Source organism: Oppia nitens, unplaced genomic scaffold (assembly GCF_028296485.1).
Source record: "Oppia nitens isolate AA-2021 unplaced genomic scaffold, nextdenovo-longstitch-racon4-pilon3 scaffold9_pilon_pilon_pilon, whole genome shotgun sequence".
NCBI classification, from domain to species: domain Eukaryota; kingdom Metazoa; phylum Arthropoda; class Arachnida; order Sarcoptiformes; family Oppiidae; genus Oppia; species Oppia nitens.
In genome coordinates this window covers 2,310,516-2,323,858 of record NW_026533253.1, presented here as the reverse complement: position 1 = coordinate 2,323,858, position 13,343 = coordinate 2,310,516, and the positions used below count along the sequence as shown (strand labels likewise).

At 24.7% G+C, this 13,343-nt stretch overlaps 2 protein-coding genes across 3 annotated transcripts; one reads left to right on the top strand and one right to left on the bottom strand.

Moving 5' to 3' along the window:
• Nucleotides 1-1,755: 1,755 nt before the first annotated feature.
• Nucleotides 1,756-4,265, bottom strand: LOC128964461 (drebrin-like protein B). The gene is made up of 7 exons (XM_054311050.1): nucleotides 4,093-4,265; nucleotides 3,830-3,934; nucleotides 3,714-3,760; nucleotides 3,521-3,642; nucleotides 2,306-3,467; nucleotides 1,982-2,110; nucleotides 1,756-1,915 (listed from the first exon to the last, which is right to left on the bottom strand). Exons 2-7 carry the CDS (start codon nucleotides 3,916-3,918, stop codon nucleotides 1,776-1,778), a joined length of 1,689 nt encoding a protein of 562 aa, XP_054167025.1. The 5' UTR covers nucleotides 3,919-3,934; nucleotides 4,093-4,265; the 3' UTR covers nucleotides 1,756-1,775.
• Nucleotides 4,266-4,880: 615 nt separating this feature from the next.
• On the top strand, nucleotides 4,881-12,259 carry LOC128964863 (rho-related BTB domain-containing protein 1-like). Of its 2 annotated transcripts, XM_054311513.1 has the most exons (8): nucleotides 4,881-5,240; nucleotides 5,307-5,422; nucleotides 9,157-9,260; nucleotides 9,318-9,515; nucleotides 9,818-9,856; nucleotides 10,301-11,409; nucleotides 11,483-11,601; nucleotides 11,686-12,259. In XM_054311513.1, exons 1-8 carry the CDS (start codon nucleotides 5,177-5,179, stop codon nucleotides 12,226-12,228), a joined length of 2,292 nt encoding a protein of 763 aa, XP_054167488.1. In that variant the 5' UTR covers nucleotides 4,881-5,176; the 3' UTR covers nucleotides 12,229-12,259. The 2 variants fall into 2 exon arrangements, with proteins under 2 accessions (XP_054167488.1, XP_054167490.1); XM_054311515.1 differs by lacking the exon at nucleotides 9,818-9,856 and having other exon boundaries at nucleotides 4,882-5,240.
• Nucleotides 12,260-13,343: the final 1,084 nt, after the last annotated feature.

Below are 13,343 nucleotides of genomic sequence, written 5' to 3'. Positions count from 1 at the left end.
AAAGAGAGGAACAGATGCTATCATTCAGTGAAAAGATAAGATCAAGTCTTGAGAATAGTTTCAATAGTTTAATGAATAGTTCTAAGAAAAAGAGTTCACCGAAATGTGATCACTATTTAGTATTTCTTCAGTCAAGTAAAGACCAAAATCTACTGATTCCACACATCTTTAGAAGAATCAGAATCGATAGCGAAATGTTTGTCATTATCTTAAGTGAAGTAATTAAATATTTTTCAAATAATATAAAATGTTTATTATATAAACTAATATTAGACTAAATATTTATGTCATTTAACAGATTCCCACACAAATGGCAACAAATTTGATGATTTTAATGAATGTAATTAATATATTGATAAATGAATCAAACGATAAAAAGTGTTGCCATACAGTCATTGAATTGCAAACAAGCATTAAACACATCAAAGATTATATAATTAAAAATAATTTAACAAAAGAAAAACCATATCTTTCATTGTTAAATAATTTAAATTTTCTAAACAAATGCAAAATTTTTGAATATTTGACTGATTTGGACCAAAATTTACTTAACTTTCAAACCGAAGCCCAATTACAGCTAATTAGTAACTCTTTAAGAGAAAATTATAAAATATTAATATTTGATTTTTATAATAAATTAATGGAAAAATCTGATTCTTTACACAACAATCTCTTCAATGAAATGATATTTTTCTGTAAAAAAGTATTTTGTGATTATTTAGCATTTTTTAGGGTTAAATCACAAAGAAATATGACTTTATTGGGCATTAATATAGATATTAAAAACTTAATGGGATTTATATACATTGATCGTACTGTTAATGAAGTGATCATAGCTCCCATTGAAACCATTAACGATGAAAATAAATCAAAACAACTTATGTCTCATACAAACCATTGCCGACCATTTGAAACAATTGCTTTAAATATGATATCATGTGCTTATAATTCATTGACTAAAGGAAACCTCACCACTATTTGGTCCGATCAAGAGTTTCAATATAGTTATGTTATTTGGTTTGAAGATTCAACAGTTGAGTTATATTTCAAATTAATACATATATTACAAAATATAATAATTTATACTAAATTAAAGTATTTTAACAAACTTGCATTTAGGGCTCAATATTGGATCCAAAAGTTAAATATTTTCAATTAGACTCATATCCCAGTATAATAGCCGGTAATTTCATTCAAGACATTATTTCAGTTATTTTTAGTAAAGATATTAAAACTGAGCGCCGGTGTCACGGATACAATGGCTATAAGTCTACCATTTCCTGCTATCCGTATGAACTTTTCTGTATCTATGACAATACCATTACATTGGATCAAATCAATGCAATTCAATATAGTAAACAATTATCAGCAAAATTATGGAAAATTTCATCTGAAGTTTAATAAATTAAATTCAAAATACTGTATAATTAGTGTTAAAAGTATTAATTATTATATAAGTTAATAATAAGTAATTGTAAAATAAGACTAGTTTTCGTTTTACATCAATTGATTCACATTAATAATTAGCTAAACTTTTGATTAATTAATTAATTAATTAAATAAATTCATAATTGTTAAAATGCTTATAAAATGCATATAAAACATTATTTTTTCATAATATAAAAAACCTTTAAACCATTAAAAAATATAAACTCACTTTTGAATAAAAACTATTACAAAAGTTCTTGTCTTACAAATTAATACAATATAAAAAAGTAAAATAAATTCAATAAACTTTTAGCATAAAATGTTAGACAAAATTATATAAATTAAATTCAATCAATGAGTTCAACATAATTGGCGGGAAATAATCCGTAAGTACCGTCGGGTGCCAAGCCTTGCCACCAACCAGAGTCTATCTGTTCAATATGTGTTATGATGTCTTCGGGATCAAAGCTAATCTCGGTGTCATCCGCTGACATACAAAATATCAATTATTTTAATTTAAAAAAATATATCTAAATAATAGTTGAGTACTTACCCGCCTGATAGTCAAACAAAGCCCGGGCTTTCTTTAAACCAGTTGTGTTATCGACAGTACTCTCTTCTCTTTGATCAGACAATACATTTTCAGTGCTATCATATTGGTCTTCAACAACATTATTGCTTTCTATAGTATAATATTAAATATATTGCTTTTAAAATTAATATTTTCATAAACTTTAAATGTAAAATCATGTTTTTAGAAAATTTTACACGAATTATAAATATTTTATAATAGAAATGTTAAGCATAATACTGATCAACCAATACTGTACATCAAGACATGTATTAAATTAATATCTATTAAATAAATAATACAAACCATCCCATGTTTGTTCTTCAGCAATGTCTTCTAATGGATGTGTTTCTTGATAGGTCTCTTGCAATAAGTTTCGAGTAAAATAGGAATTCGTAGAATTCTGTGGTTCATATGTATCATGAATTCCATTTTCGCCATTCGTTCCATTAGTAACCACTTCTTCGACATCATTATAAATATCATTAGCTGTATCAATGATTGGCTCATTAATTGGTTCATTGATTGGTTCATTAATTGAATCATTAATTGGCTCATTGATTGATTCTTTCATGGATTCATTGGATGGCACGGGTGATGGTGTAATAGCTGCCACAGTAGATGCAATTGATGGCTTGGGTTCATCTTTTTTGTCATTTTGATTAATCGGTGCGTTTAGTTTCAAATTATTAATTTCTGTTTGAATTTTGTTCACATCTTTTGAATTATTGGATAATTCATTATTAATATTATTTGATTCAAACATCTCTTTTCTATTGGAAACCAAAGATTTATTATTATTAGACTGAAATGAGTTGCGAATTGAATTCATTTGTCCGGCACTGGAGTTCTGTTCAAACAAAGCCCGCGCCTTCTGTATGGAATTGTGACCAATCATTGTCTTTACCTCTTGAGCTCTTTCTAGTCGCATATTTTCACTTCTAAGTCGTCTTTCATTGTCATCAACCGTACAATTATTATGACTGTCATTATTTTTGGCACTATTAGTTGCATTCAGTTCCGATTCCCTGATTTTCGATATATTTTCGTCCCTTTCTTTAATAGAATTATCTCTTTGTTTGGTTTCCTTTAACTCTCTTTCTTCTCTTTCCTTTTCGTTCTTAACTCTGAATTCATTTAGTTTTTTCTTTTCTTCCAAAACTCTCTGTTCCTCTTCTTTCTGTGTTTTTAACCAAAACTCTTCTCTATCTGTTCGACTAATCTCTCGCTGTGGCTGTACTTTTCGGTAATTAGTTCCAACAGGACTTGGATTTTCAATCACTTCTGATCTGTCTTTTAGATTTACTTTTACCGACAGCTTTGATACCTTATTAATGATTTCTTGCGGCTCTACTTCATCCTCATTGCGAGCATTTATTGTCAAATGAGAGCCCTTAAAGAAGTCACAGACATCTCGCGAATGATTAATACAAACACTTTTTTGCCGAAGAGGTGCTCCTTCTCCTTGCTTTACAAAATATAATCATTAATACCATAAATACATAAAAAGTAAATCAATACCCAATTGATGAACACGTATTTGATTTGACCGGTGTTTGAATCGTTTACTTTACAAAAGGCATACAATATTTGACTCGAAGAGAAGCCATCGTACAGTTCCTCCAAACCTCCATTTCCTTTACCTATTGAATAGCCATTCAAATCAATGGTTAATCATTGAAATAATTGAAATACTTTTTTATATAACCCATACCAACAAGTGTTAAGTCATTTGTTTGTTTCTCGTAACCAAAGAGAGCCCTAAATTAAAGATAATGTTATCTTCAAATCAAATGACTATTAATTTAATAAATAAATGACAATTAATACCAATTAATGTTTGATTTTTCATTAATCACTTCTTTATAAGCCGACACCATTTGGTCTCTATATTTGTAGAAATTGACACTCATTTTCATCCGATTGTTGTCTTATCTGTCAAATTAAATCATATAATAATATTATAATTAATTAATAAAAACATTAATTATTATTTTTATAAAACAAATCAATTAAATAACTTTTAATAATAAAGTTTCATAAAATATCATCAAATTAGCGGTAAATATAATTTATAAACAATAATGACATACAAATCAATTGATGACAACCAATGACTTTACACTTCAATCACTGTTTTGAGCGATTAATTCAATTGAATAGCAGTTAATAGCAGTTAATTGCACTCAATTGCAGTCAATGTTTGAAATGTTGGTAAACATCAACAGTTTTGACTGTTTTTTGAGTCAAACAATTCAAGCGATCACTCAATTCAATGCATGCATTCAATGCATTACAACAACACATTCATTACTTTAATCAATACCAATGTATGTCAATCACTGAAGCATTTTTTATAAAAAAAAATTTTGTGTTATAACAACATATTCTTTAAAAATATTAATTGTATTTCTTATAGTTTTATTATAAAATAATCTAATTTTTAATAGATTTGTTATTTAATCAATTTATAAATTATTGAAAATAAATTATAATAAATTAATTAAAATTATAATTAACAAAGTTCTTTATTTTAACTATCATATAACTATTGGTGAAATTTTATTAATATACTATAATAGAAATTTAATGATGTTAATATTCTCTAATTTATTAGTTTAAAAATATTTTTAAAAAGTTATTAATAAAGCAAATACGATAGAATAAGTATTATTTAATAATTATCTGGATCATCTATTGTAATTATAAATTATTAAAACTTAAATTATTTAAAAATCTAATGTCTTATAAGTTTAAATAAAATATATTGATAAAGAATTGTAAATTTAAAGTTATTAAAACATTAATTGAAGTAAATTTCAATTGTAATCAAAAGTCGTCCCGAAAGTTGAGTTGAGTCAGTAGTAGTGATCCATTGATAAAATGTTAGGCCATTCATACTGTAATGTATTAGTATTACATGTATTGTATTGTATTGAGTATAGAGTGTATGCTTCACAGTGTGTGTGTGTTTGTGTCAAGTGTTGAGCGCATGTGTAATGAATGTCATCTCATATGATATTAATATTTGATTCAAGTATTGAATGTGTTGTATATGTTGTATGTGTTGTATGAGTGTGTGATTTGCACCCCATTTGCAGTTTATATAAGAGTCAGTCAGTGAGTGAGTGAGTGTCTGACCAGTGATTAAGTGTATGACAACTGGTATGGCTTGTGATGGACAACGAACAGCCACATCAAGAACTCGTCAAATGTGTGGTCGTCGGCGACACAGCTGTCGGTAAGTGTTGTCACAACTGATTTTAGTGACAATTGTTTGTTTAATACTAAAGATATGATTATTTAGGCAAAACCCGACTGATCTGTGCCCGAGCCTGTAATTCACGGCTAGACCTGACACAGCTTATGACTACACATATTCCTACTGTTTGGGCCATCGATCAGTACCGCATACATAAAGAGGTTTGTCATCATCTGCACAGTTGATCATTAAGTTGACATCACATCCCATGTTTGCATTGATTGCAAATGTCATTCAATTATTTGCCATTTAATTACTCAAAAAATTATTATCCATTAGTTTTGCAAAAATGAGACAATACTTACATTTGATAAACAAAATACTGTTAGTCTATAGTTTAGTTTGCATTACTTGAAAATATGTTTGAATGCAAACATAAATAAAAGATTTTTTTCAAAACGTTTGGTTCAATCATTTGTTTATTATTACAAACTTTATAACATTATCTGACATTCACTTCACTATATTTTAAACATAAGATATTTTAAGAACATATCATAAGCTATTCAACATAACTATATGTTTGCAATAACATTGAAATTGCATTGATTTTTGAGACATTACTTCAAATTATATAATAATATATTTTGACAGTTAACTTAAATTAAACTTTTTTAACATCAATACATTGCTATATTTGTAAATTTATATTAATGCTATTATTTTTTTATATTATTATTATTACTATTTATTTTTTATTGCTATCAATTATAAATTTATATATAAAGAATATTAAGCATTAATTAATCTTATAATAAGTTATCGTAATTTAAATATTTGTTTAAAAACTAACCAAATTTAGAAATAATGTAAAATTATAAGATAATAAAATAAATTTATATGACATGATGTGTCAGAATAAATATTTATTAGATATTTATTATGTTTAAAATTAATTGTGATGTCATGATTTGCCAACAAAATTAAGATAAAAAAATTTAATTATTTATTAAATATAAAATAATAATAATATATAATTAAATATTTGGAAAGTTTCTGATTTTATATTTACTGTAATACACTACTTATTAGTATTTTTTTGGCAAATTCAAAATATTTTAGTCACTTATGTACAATGTAAGCCAAAAGTGGATAAATTGATTATATAATAATTAAATTTGCATTTATCAATTATTGACGATATTATTAAAGATTGAAAATGTTGATTGCTTTTGATTTTAATATTTATGTATACATTGTATTGGGTAAATATTGACATAAAATAATGTATTTATGCATAATCGAGACTATGTTTGGTAATTGTCAACACAATACCAATTGCCAATAATATGATTAATTTTTTTTCAAAATATTGCATAAATTAATTGAAAACTGTTTTTTAAAACTTATGAGTTCTCATAAATTAAATGCATTATTATTTTATTGTAATTACTGTACTATGAAATTAAATTGTAAATTAGTTGCTGACAGTATTGCATTATATTAATACAACAATCTATATTATTTTATTGTTAAGTAATAGTGTATAAATGAATGATACAGGTATTATTACCAATTGCTTTAATAACTATAAAAGATTAATTATTGAATGATTGGCATAAATAACTTAAATAATAAAATTTAAAAAAAGAATATATTTTAATTTATAGATTTATTTTGTTATTTTATTTATTAATATATATATAAAATAATGTAATTTTCAAATTATGACAATCATAATATATTAAATCAAATCGATGCTGAATAATATTTTTATTTTATTTTTTGATGTTAAGAATTAATTACAAATATTCAACAATTTTCAAACAATTATTATAACTTACAATTAATTACTGCTTAATTTGGTTAACAATAATATAATATAAATTATTGTTAATTTAATATTAATAATACAAATACAACTTTATTTTGTATTACAATTTGATTTATTTAAATAATTAGATTTTGATTAATTTATTATTATAAAAGCTATTATTACAAACTATTCTAATATTTAATAAATTTGATTGAATTTATTTATCGGTAATAATTATGATTATTTTATTTATTAGTCATTAAAAAAGCATTAATGGTGTGTGGAATATATACATGTATACCAATGATAATTAAAAAAGTTCAAATTAATATTTACCGGTAATTTTGATAAAATTGTTTTTAACACTTAATAAGTTATAATTATAGTTTATAACATAATACAGTATAATAAACAAAATTAACTGTACAAGGATATGTTTAAAATTATTGTTATATAAAATATACAATATGATACTATAATTAGATAATAAAGTAAACAGTAAATTTGTATTAACCATAATATGTTGAAATGTTTCAAAAATTTCCTCTATATTATACTGTATTAACATTTACTTAATTATTCCTTAGTCATAATTATTTGCAAAATATTAAATACTATAAATAAATAACTTATACAGATTAGAAAAATTATTGATATAAAGTAGGGTTAAAAATCGAAACCATTTTCATCAATCTTAAACAAACCAATATTTAAAACCAAAACAAAAATTAAACTGAGATACAAATAATTAACCATTTGATACAAATGTTTAATAAATTTTATTGTTGATTATTAATAATATTACAATAATATGTATTATGATTTTATCAAACTTGTTGTTTACTATATTGTATTTTTAAAGTGCTTTTTAGTATACTATTTAATAATGTTTAAGTAAATTTGAATAAAATAATAAATATAATTTTATAAATAAATAAATCGCATTAAATACTTTAAAAATAAAAACAACTCTTTTGCAACTATTTTAATAGAATAAACCCGAACCGAAAAACTAAATTCAAACCGAAACCGTTTTTTATGGTTTAAACTATTTAAAAGCAAACATCATATATCCTATCGATTGTTTATATTATTATTTTAATTTTAATATAAGAAATAAAAATATTTAACTACATTTCTACCAATTACACTTTAACTATAAAATTTACTATTTTATTATAGAATATTTTTAGTTTACTATAATTGCAATACAAAATACATATTATTATTATGAATCTATGACAATATTATTGCAATATTTTTAAATATTACATGTCATTTAAGTTGTATTATTAGACTACAGTACTTTATATTCAAATGTAAATATAATACAATATAATACTTTATACAATTTAGACTCTATATTATAGAGTATATCAAATAGATTTTTAAATAGAAGTAATGATATATTAATGGATTGCATTGAAAGCATATGACATTTAAATAATAGATAGATTTACTATATTTTTATTTTAATCAATAAAAATATTTATTATCATTGTAATATTAAAAATGGATTAAGAAATTTTTAAATAAATTTATAATTATAATGTTTTATAAATTTTTTTAAATAATTAATTGTCTTTTGTGTGACAATTTTAGTAATTTATAATTATAATGTGATAATTTATTTTATTACTTGAATGTTATAATTTACCTTCGGATAATTTGGGAATTCCCGATTATATATGAATTTTTTAATTGTTTTGAATTTAAAATTAGTAATAATATTCAAAATATTATAGATTTAATAGAAATTGTTTTCTCTATTTTATGATTAAATAACAAATAATTATAATTTTTATAAACATGTTTTACGATCAATAAAATACAAATCTTATTTTTTATCCATATATTTTAATATTAAACTTTTTTATTAAAGAAAAACTAAAATACAGACAAAATATTTAGTGTGATTATTAACTTATTTGGATTAATTTATTTAAGGCATATTTGTAGTTATAAATTTTGATAAATTAACAAAAAATAAGTTATTCATTTTTATATTGTAGTTGTATTTTTTTTATTGTAATTTACTTTAAATACTATACTTTATTTTTATTAAAATTTTGCTTTATTAATATGGAGATTAGTATATTAAGAAATTAATATAAATTAATTAAATTATAATTATAATAGGTATTACAGCGGTCGTGGGAAGTGGTAGATGGTGTCAATGTGTCATTGAGATTATGGGACACATTTGGTGATCACGACAAAGATAGACGTTTTGCTTACGGGAGGTATGATTTGTTGTCATGACTTGTTATATATGTTTATTAAATTGTATGTTATTTTAGGTCAGATGTAGTGTTATTATGCTTTTCAGTTGCAAATCCCATATCTTTACGAAATTGTAAAGTTATTTGGTATCCGGAAATCCGTCGCTTTTGTCCGAATACACCCATTGTTTTGGTCGGATGTAAGAATGATTTGCGTTATATGTTTAGAGACGAAAAGTTTCTAACACTTTGTCGCGAAAGAAGTCCATTCTTCAGGTATGATATTATTATTATTATTATTATTAAATATTTTATTACTATTTAATTAATGCTTAGTTAATATTATTTTGCATTGTTTTTGATTTTGTTTGGAAAGTTGTGTTTAGAGTGTCGGATAAATTATTAAATATTTAATGTAAAATTTTTTTTTAATTGAAACCAAAATAAGTAAACATTTGATTTTTTTGAAACTCCTTTTGATTTATATATTGTAATATAAAATATTATATTTATATATATTGTATATATAAGTATCAGTACTTATGAAACAAATGTCTTACTCGAAGTTATCATTTTAGGGCAAACCATCTTTGCAGCAGATTTCCTGAGATCGGAAGGTACTGATCATACGTGAGATCAAATCTAATTGTGCTTTCATTTATATTAAACAATGCATTTATTTATTGCATCTATAGATTATTTATTCATATTTAAGCATAAAAATTATTATTATTATTGTTTATTTATATTATATTTGTTACTAAATTTTATTCAAATATTTCTCAATATAACATTTGATTGATTAAAAACTAAGACACGAAATGAAACACTGAATAATATGAAATAATTATGACATATAAATATCAATATTTATTATTATTTATTATTATTGCATTAGTATATAAATAAAAGTGATACAAAAGCTAAATAAATGCTATTATAAATTTATTGCACGAATTGATAGCTTTAATGCATTTTGTATTATAGTTTAATAATCGCTTGCTTTATAATCAACTATTAAATATTGTTTAGTAATTTATGCCATTGTGTGTTGATTTTAGACCTCTTAAAGAGACAGATATATTGACACCAGAACAAGGAAGAATGGTTGCCAAAGACATTGATGCGCCATATTATGAGGCGAGTGTCTTCACCCACTTCGGCGTCAATGAAGTGTTTGAAAATGTCATTAGAATGGCATTAATAGCCAGAAGACAACAAAGGTTTTGGATGACAAACTTAAAACACGTACAGAAATCCTTAATTCAGGAACCATTTTGTCCGCCCCAACCACTATCACCTAAAATAGTTGTTCCCAATTCACAATTCGAACAACACTTGTCTTTATTACTTGAAACCCAGGCCTACACTGATATTATAGTATCAATTGGCAAGTCTGGTATCTGTGCCCATAAGGTTATACTCGCTGCTGCTTCTCAAGAGTTTTATAAGTTATTAACAATGGATATAACAAATACTTATGGAAATGAATTCTCAAGTAATAGTAGTCCCGGATTTTGGGGTCGAAGTGCAAGTGACTCGAGTATTACCAGTTCTGCTACCGATGTTTCTGTCGGTAATTTCAATACAGATACGGAACAACTATTAAGTACTTCACCCGCTGGAGGACCTGTCGATAGCGGTCACACCAATAAACTTTACACATTTCGTGCCTCACAGGGCTCTACATCCCCTTCAGGAAGCGATTCAATGACAGCAAATTTAAATGTCACTAAAAAGAGGTCCAATTTTCGCAATCAGTCATCGGATTTATCTTTATATAGAACAGGTGTCCATAAAAGTTTAAATCATTCACTATTTCAATCAATTAGTGTAGAATTGGGAGAAAATGTAATCGACTGCAGCGGTAGACTCGCCTCAAACGTCCAAACAGTCGTTGCAATGACTAATGCCATTACTATGGGTGCTATCCATAGCTATATTCGTTTTATTTATTCAACAAAACTAAGTGTTGTAAATGAGACACCAGTTTCGGAGTTATATGACATCGCAGAACTGTTAGGACTGCAGGAGTTGCAGGTTTTCCTCAGAAATCTTGAAGATCTTAAAGAGTCTGACATATACTTCAATCAAACGTTTATTAATGAATTTTCACAGAAATTGAAAAGAAATTTGAAAACCATTTGTTTAGATGAAGGATTGTTTGCAGGTTTGACACATATTAACAATATTATATTATTATTGATTATTGATTATATTAACTTAATTTTTTATTATAATAGATGTTATCTTCAAGTTAGAAGATGGAACCTGTTGTGGACATAAAGCTATTCTTATGTCTAGATGTGATGTAATGGATGCCATGTTTAGAGGAGACTTTAAAGAAAGTTTGGCTAAAGTGGTAAATAATTATATTTATAGAAAAATTATATATATTTTATTTTTATTAGAAAATAATATTTAAATATTAAATTAATTAAAACAGATTCCATTTCCCGGAGTCGTTAGAGAGACTTTCCGTCAAATGCTTTATTATTTATATACAGATGGTTTGGACACTAGTATCACACATACCAATTGTCTACCTGTCCTCGAATTGGCCAATAGATTATGTTTATCTCGTTTAGTCGCTCTAATAGAGAATCATATAATAAACGAATTAACTCGAATCAGTGAAAGTGGTGACATAACAGAGATAGTGTTGAGACTGTTAGAGCCGAGTCAGATACACAATGCCGACCAACTGTCTGAGTACTGTCTCCACCAAATAGCCATTCATTACAATGAAATTTGTCACAAAAATACAAAACTCTTGCGTTCACTTCATCCCGAAAACCAGGCGTACCTCAATCGCAACCGATGGCCACCCGTTTGGTATCTTAAAGAGTTTGATTACTTTGAGCGCTGTGTCCGTGAAAGACAATGGCAAGAGAAGCCTAAAGGACTGAAAAGACATCGACTTAATAGTGGATGTCTTTGTTTTTCGGTTAAAAACCGACGAAATGATTCGAAACAAGACATGACTTGATTTTAATTTATTATATATTATATTAATTATATTATTATATTACCGATAATTTTAAAATAACTCAAAAAAATATTACTCTTTTTGGACCAATTAATTGGATTAAGGCTTAAGTTATTTGTTTGAATTTATTTATTTTATAAATGTCTTTCATTTGAATTTAATGTTCTAATGTCCACAAAATATCACATTAATGTTAATCTCATTTAGTCATAATTAGTCGCTTTTCATCAATATATTCATATTGTGATAAAATCATTGTTTTATACTTTGATTACTTGTTTAATGTATGCTTTCAAGCCTTTTATCTTTTGCTCAACTCGTCTCAGTCCGTCTCATGATTTTCATCCCATTTATTACTATTAATATAATGTTTTTCATAAGTCGTGTTCAACTGAAAACAAAAATACATTACAAATTAGTTATATATTTAAATAATACATTCATTGATTAAATAAAATGCAACCAATCATACTATACAATCATTGATGCTATTGTATTGGCCACAATATACTAAATATTTAATTATATATTTATTAATCAATTTGTTTATTTTTAAGTTAGTCACTATAAAAATAGCTAAAATGAAAATTATAATATCGTCGTTATTTTAAATATGAAATGAAAAAATAATATATTTACATTGATAATGATAAATATTTGATTATTAGTATTTTTTGTTGTTGAAAAATCCAGTTTCATTAATACTTTTAAATCAATATACATAAGAAATTTGTTATAAATACAATCCTACTATTTGAACAAATTTTAGATTAATAAAAAAAACTTATAAGAAACTATTTTTAGTTATTAATTCGTTAAAAAATCAAAACATAATTTAATAGATTTTAAGAAATATATTTTCTGAAAAATTTTAATGGAAATTATTTAATAAATAATACATTATATATAACTTTATAATTTTCTAATATAATTTTAATAAATAATATATGACATTAAGAAATTTATAATAATTTGATTTGTCTTATTTAGCAAATAGATTTGTGATAATAACTAATTTAATTAATTAATTTTTATATTAAAAAATAATTCAATATGTTTATTCCGATAGTATATTTTGATGTCAATATATTTGCTTACAATAAGATATTAAAATT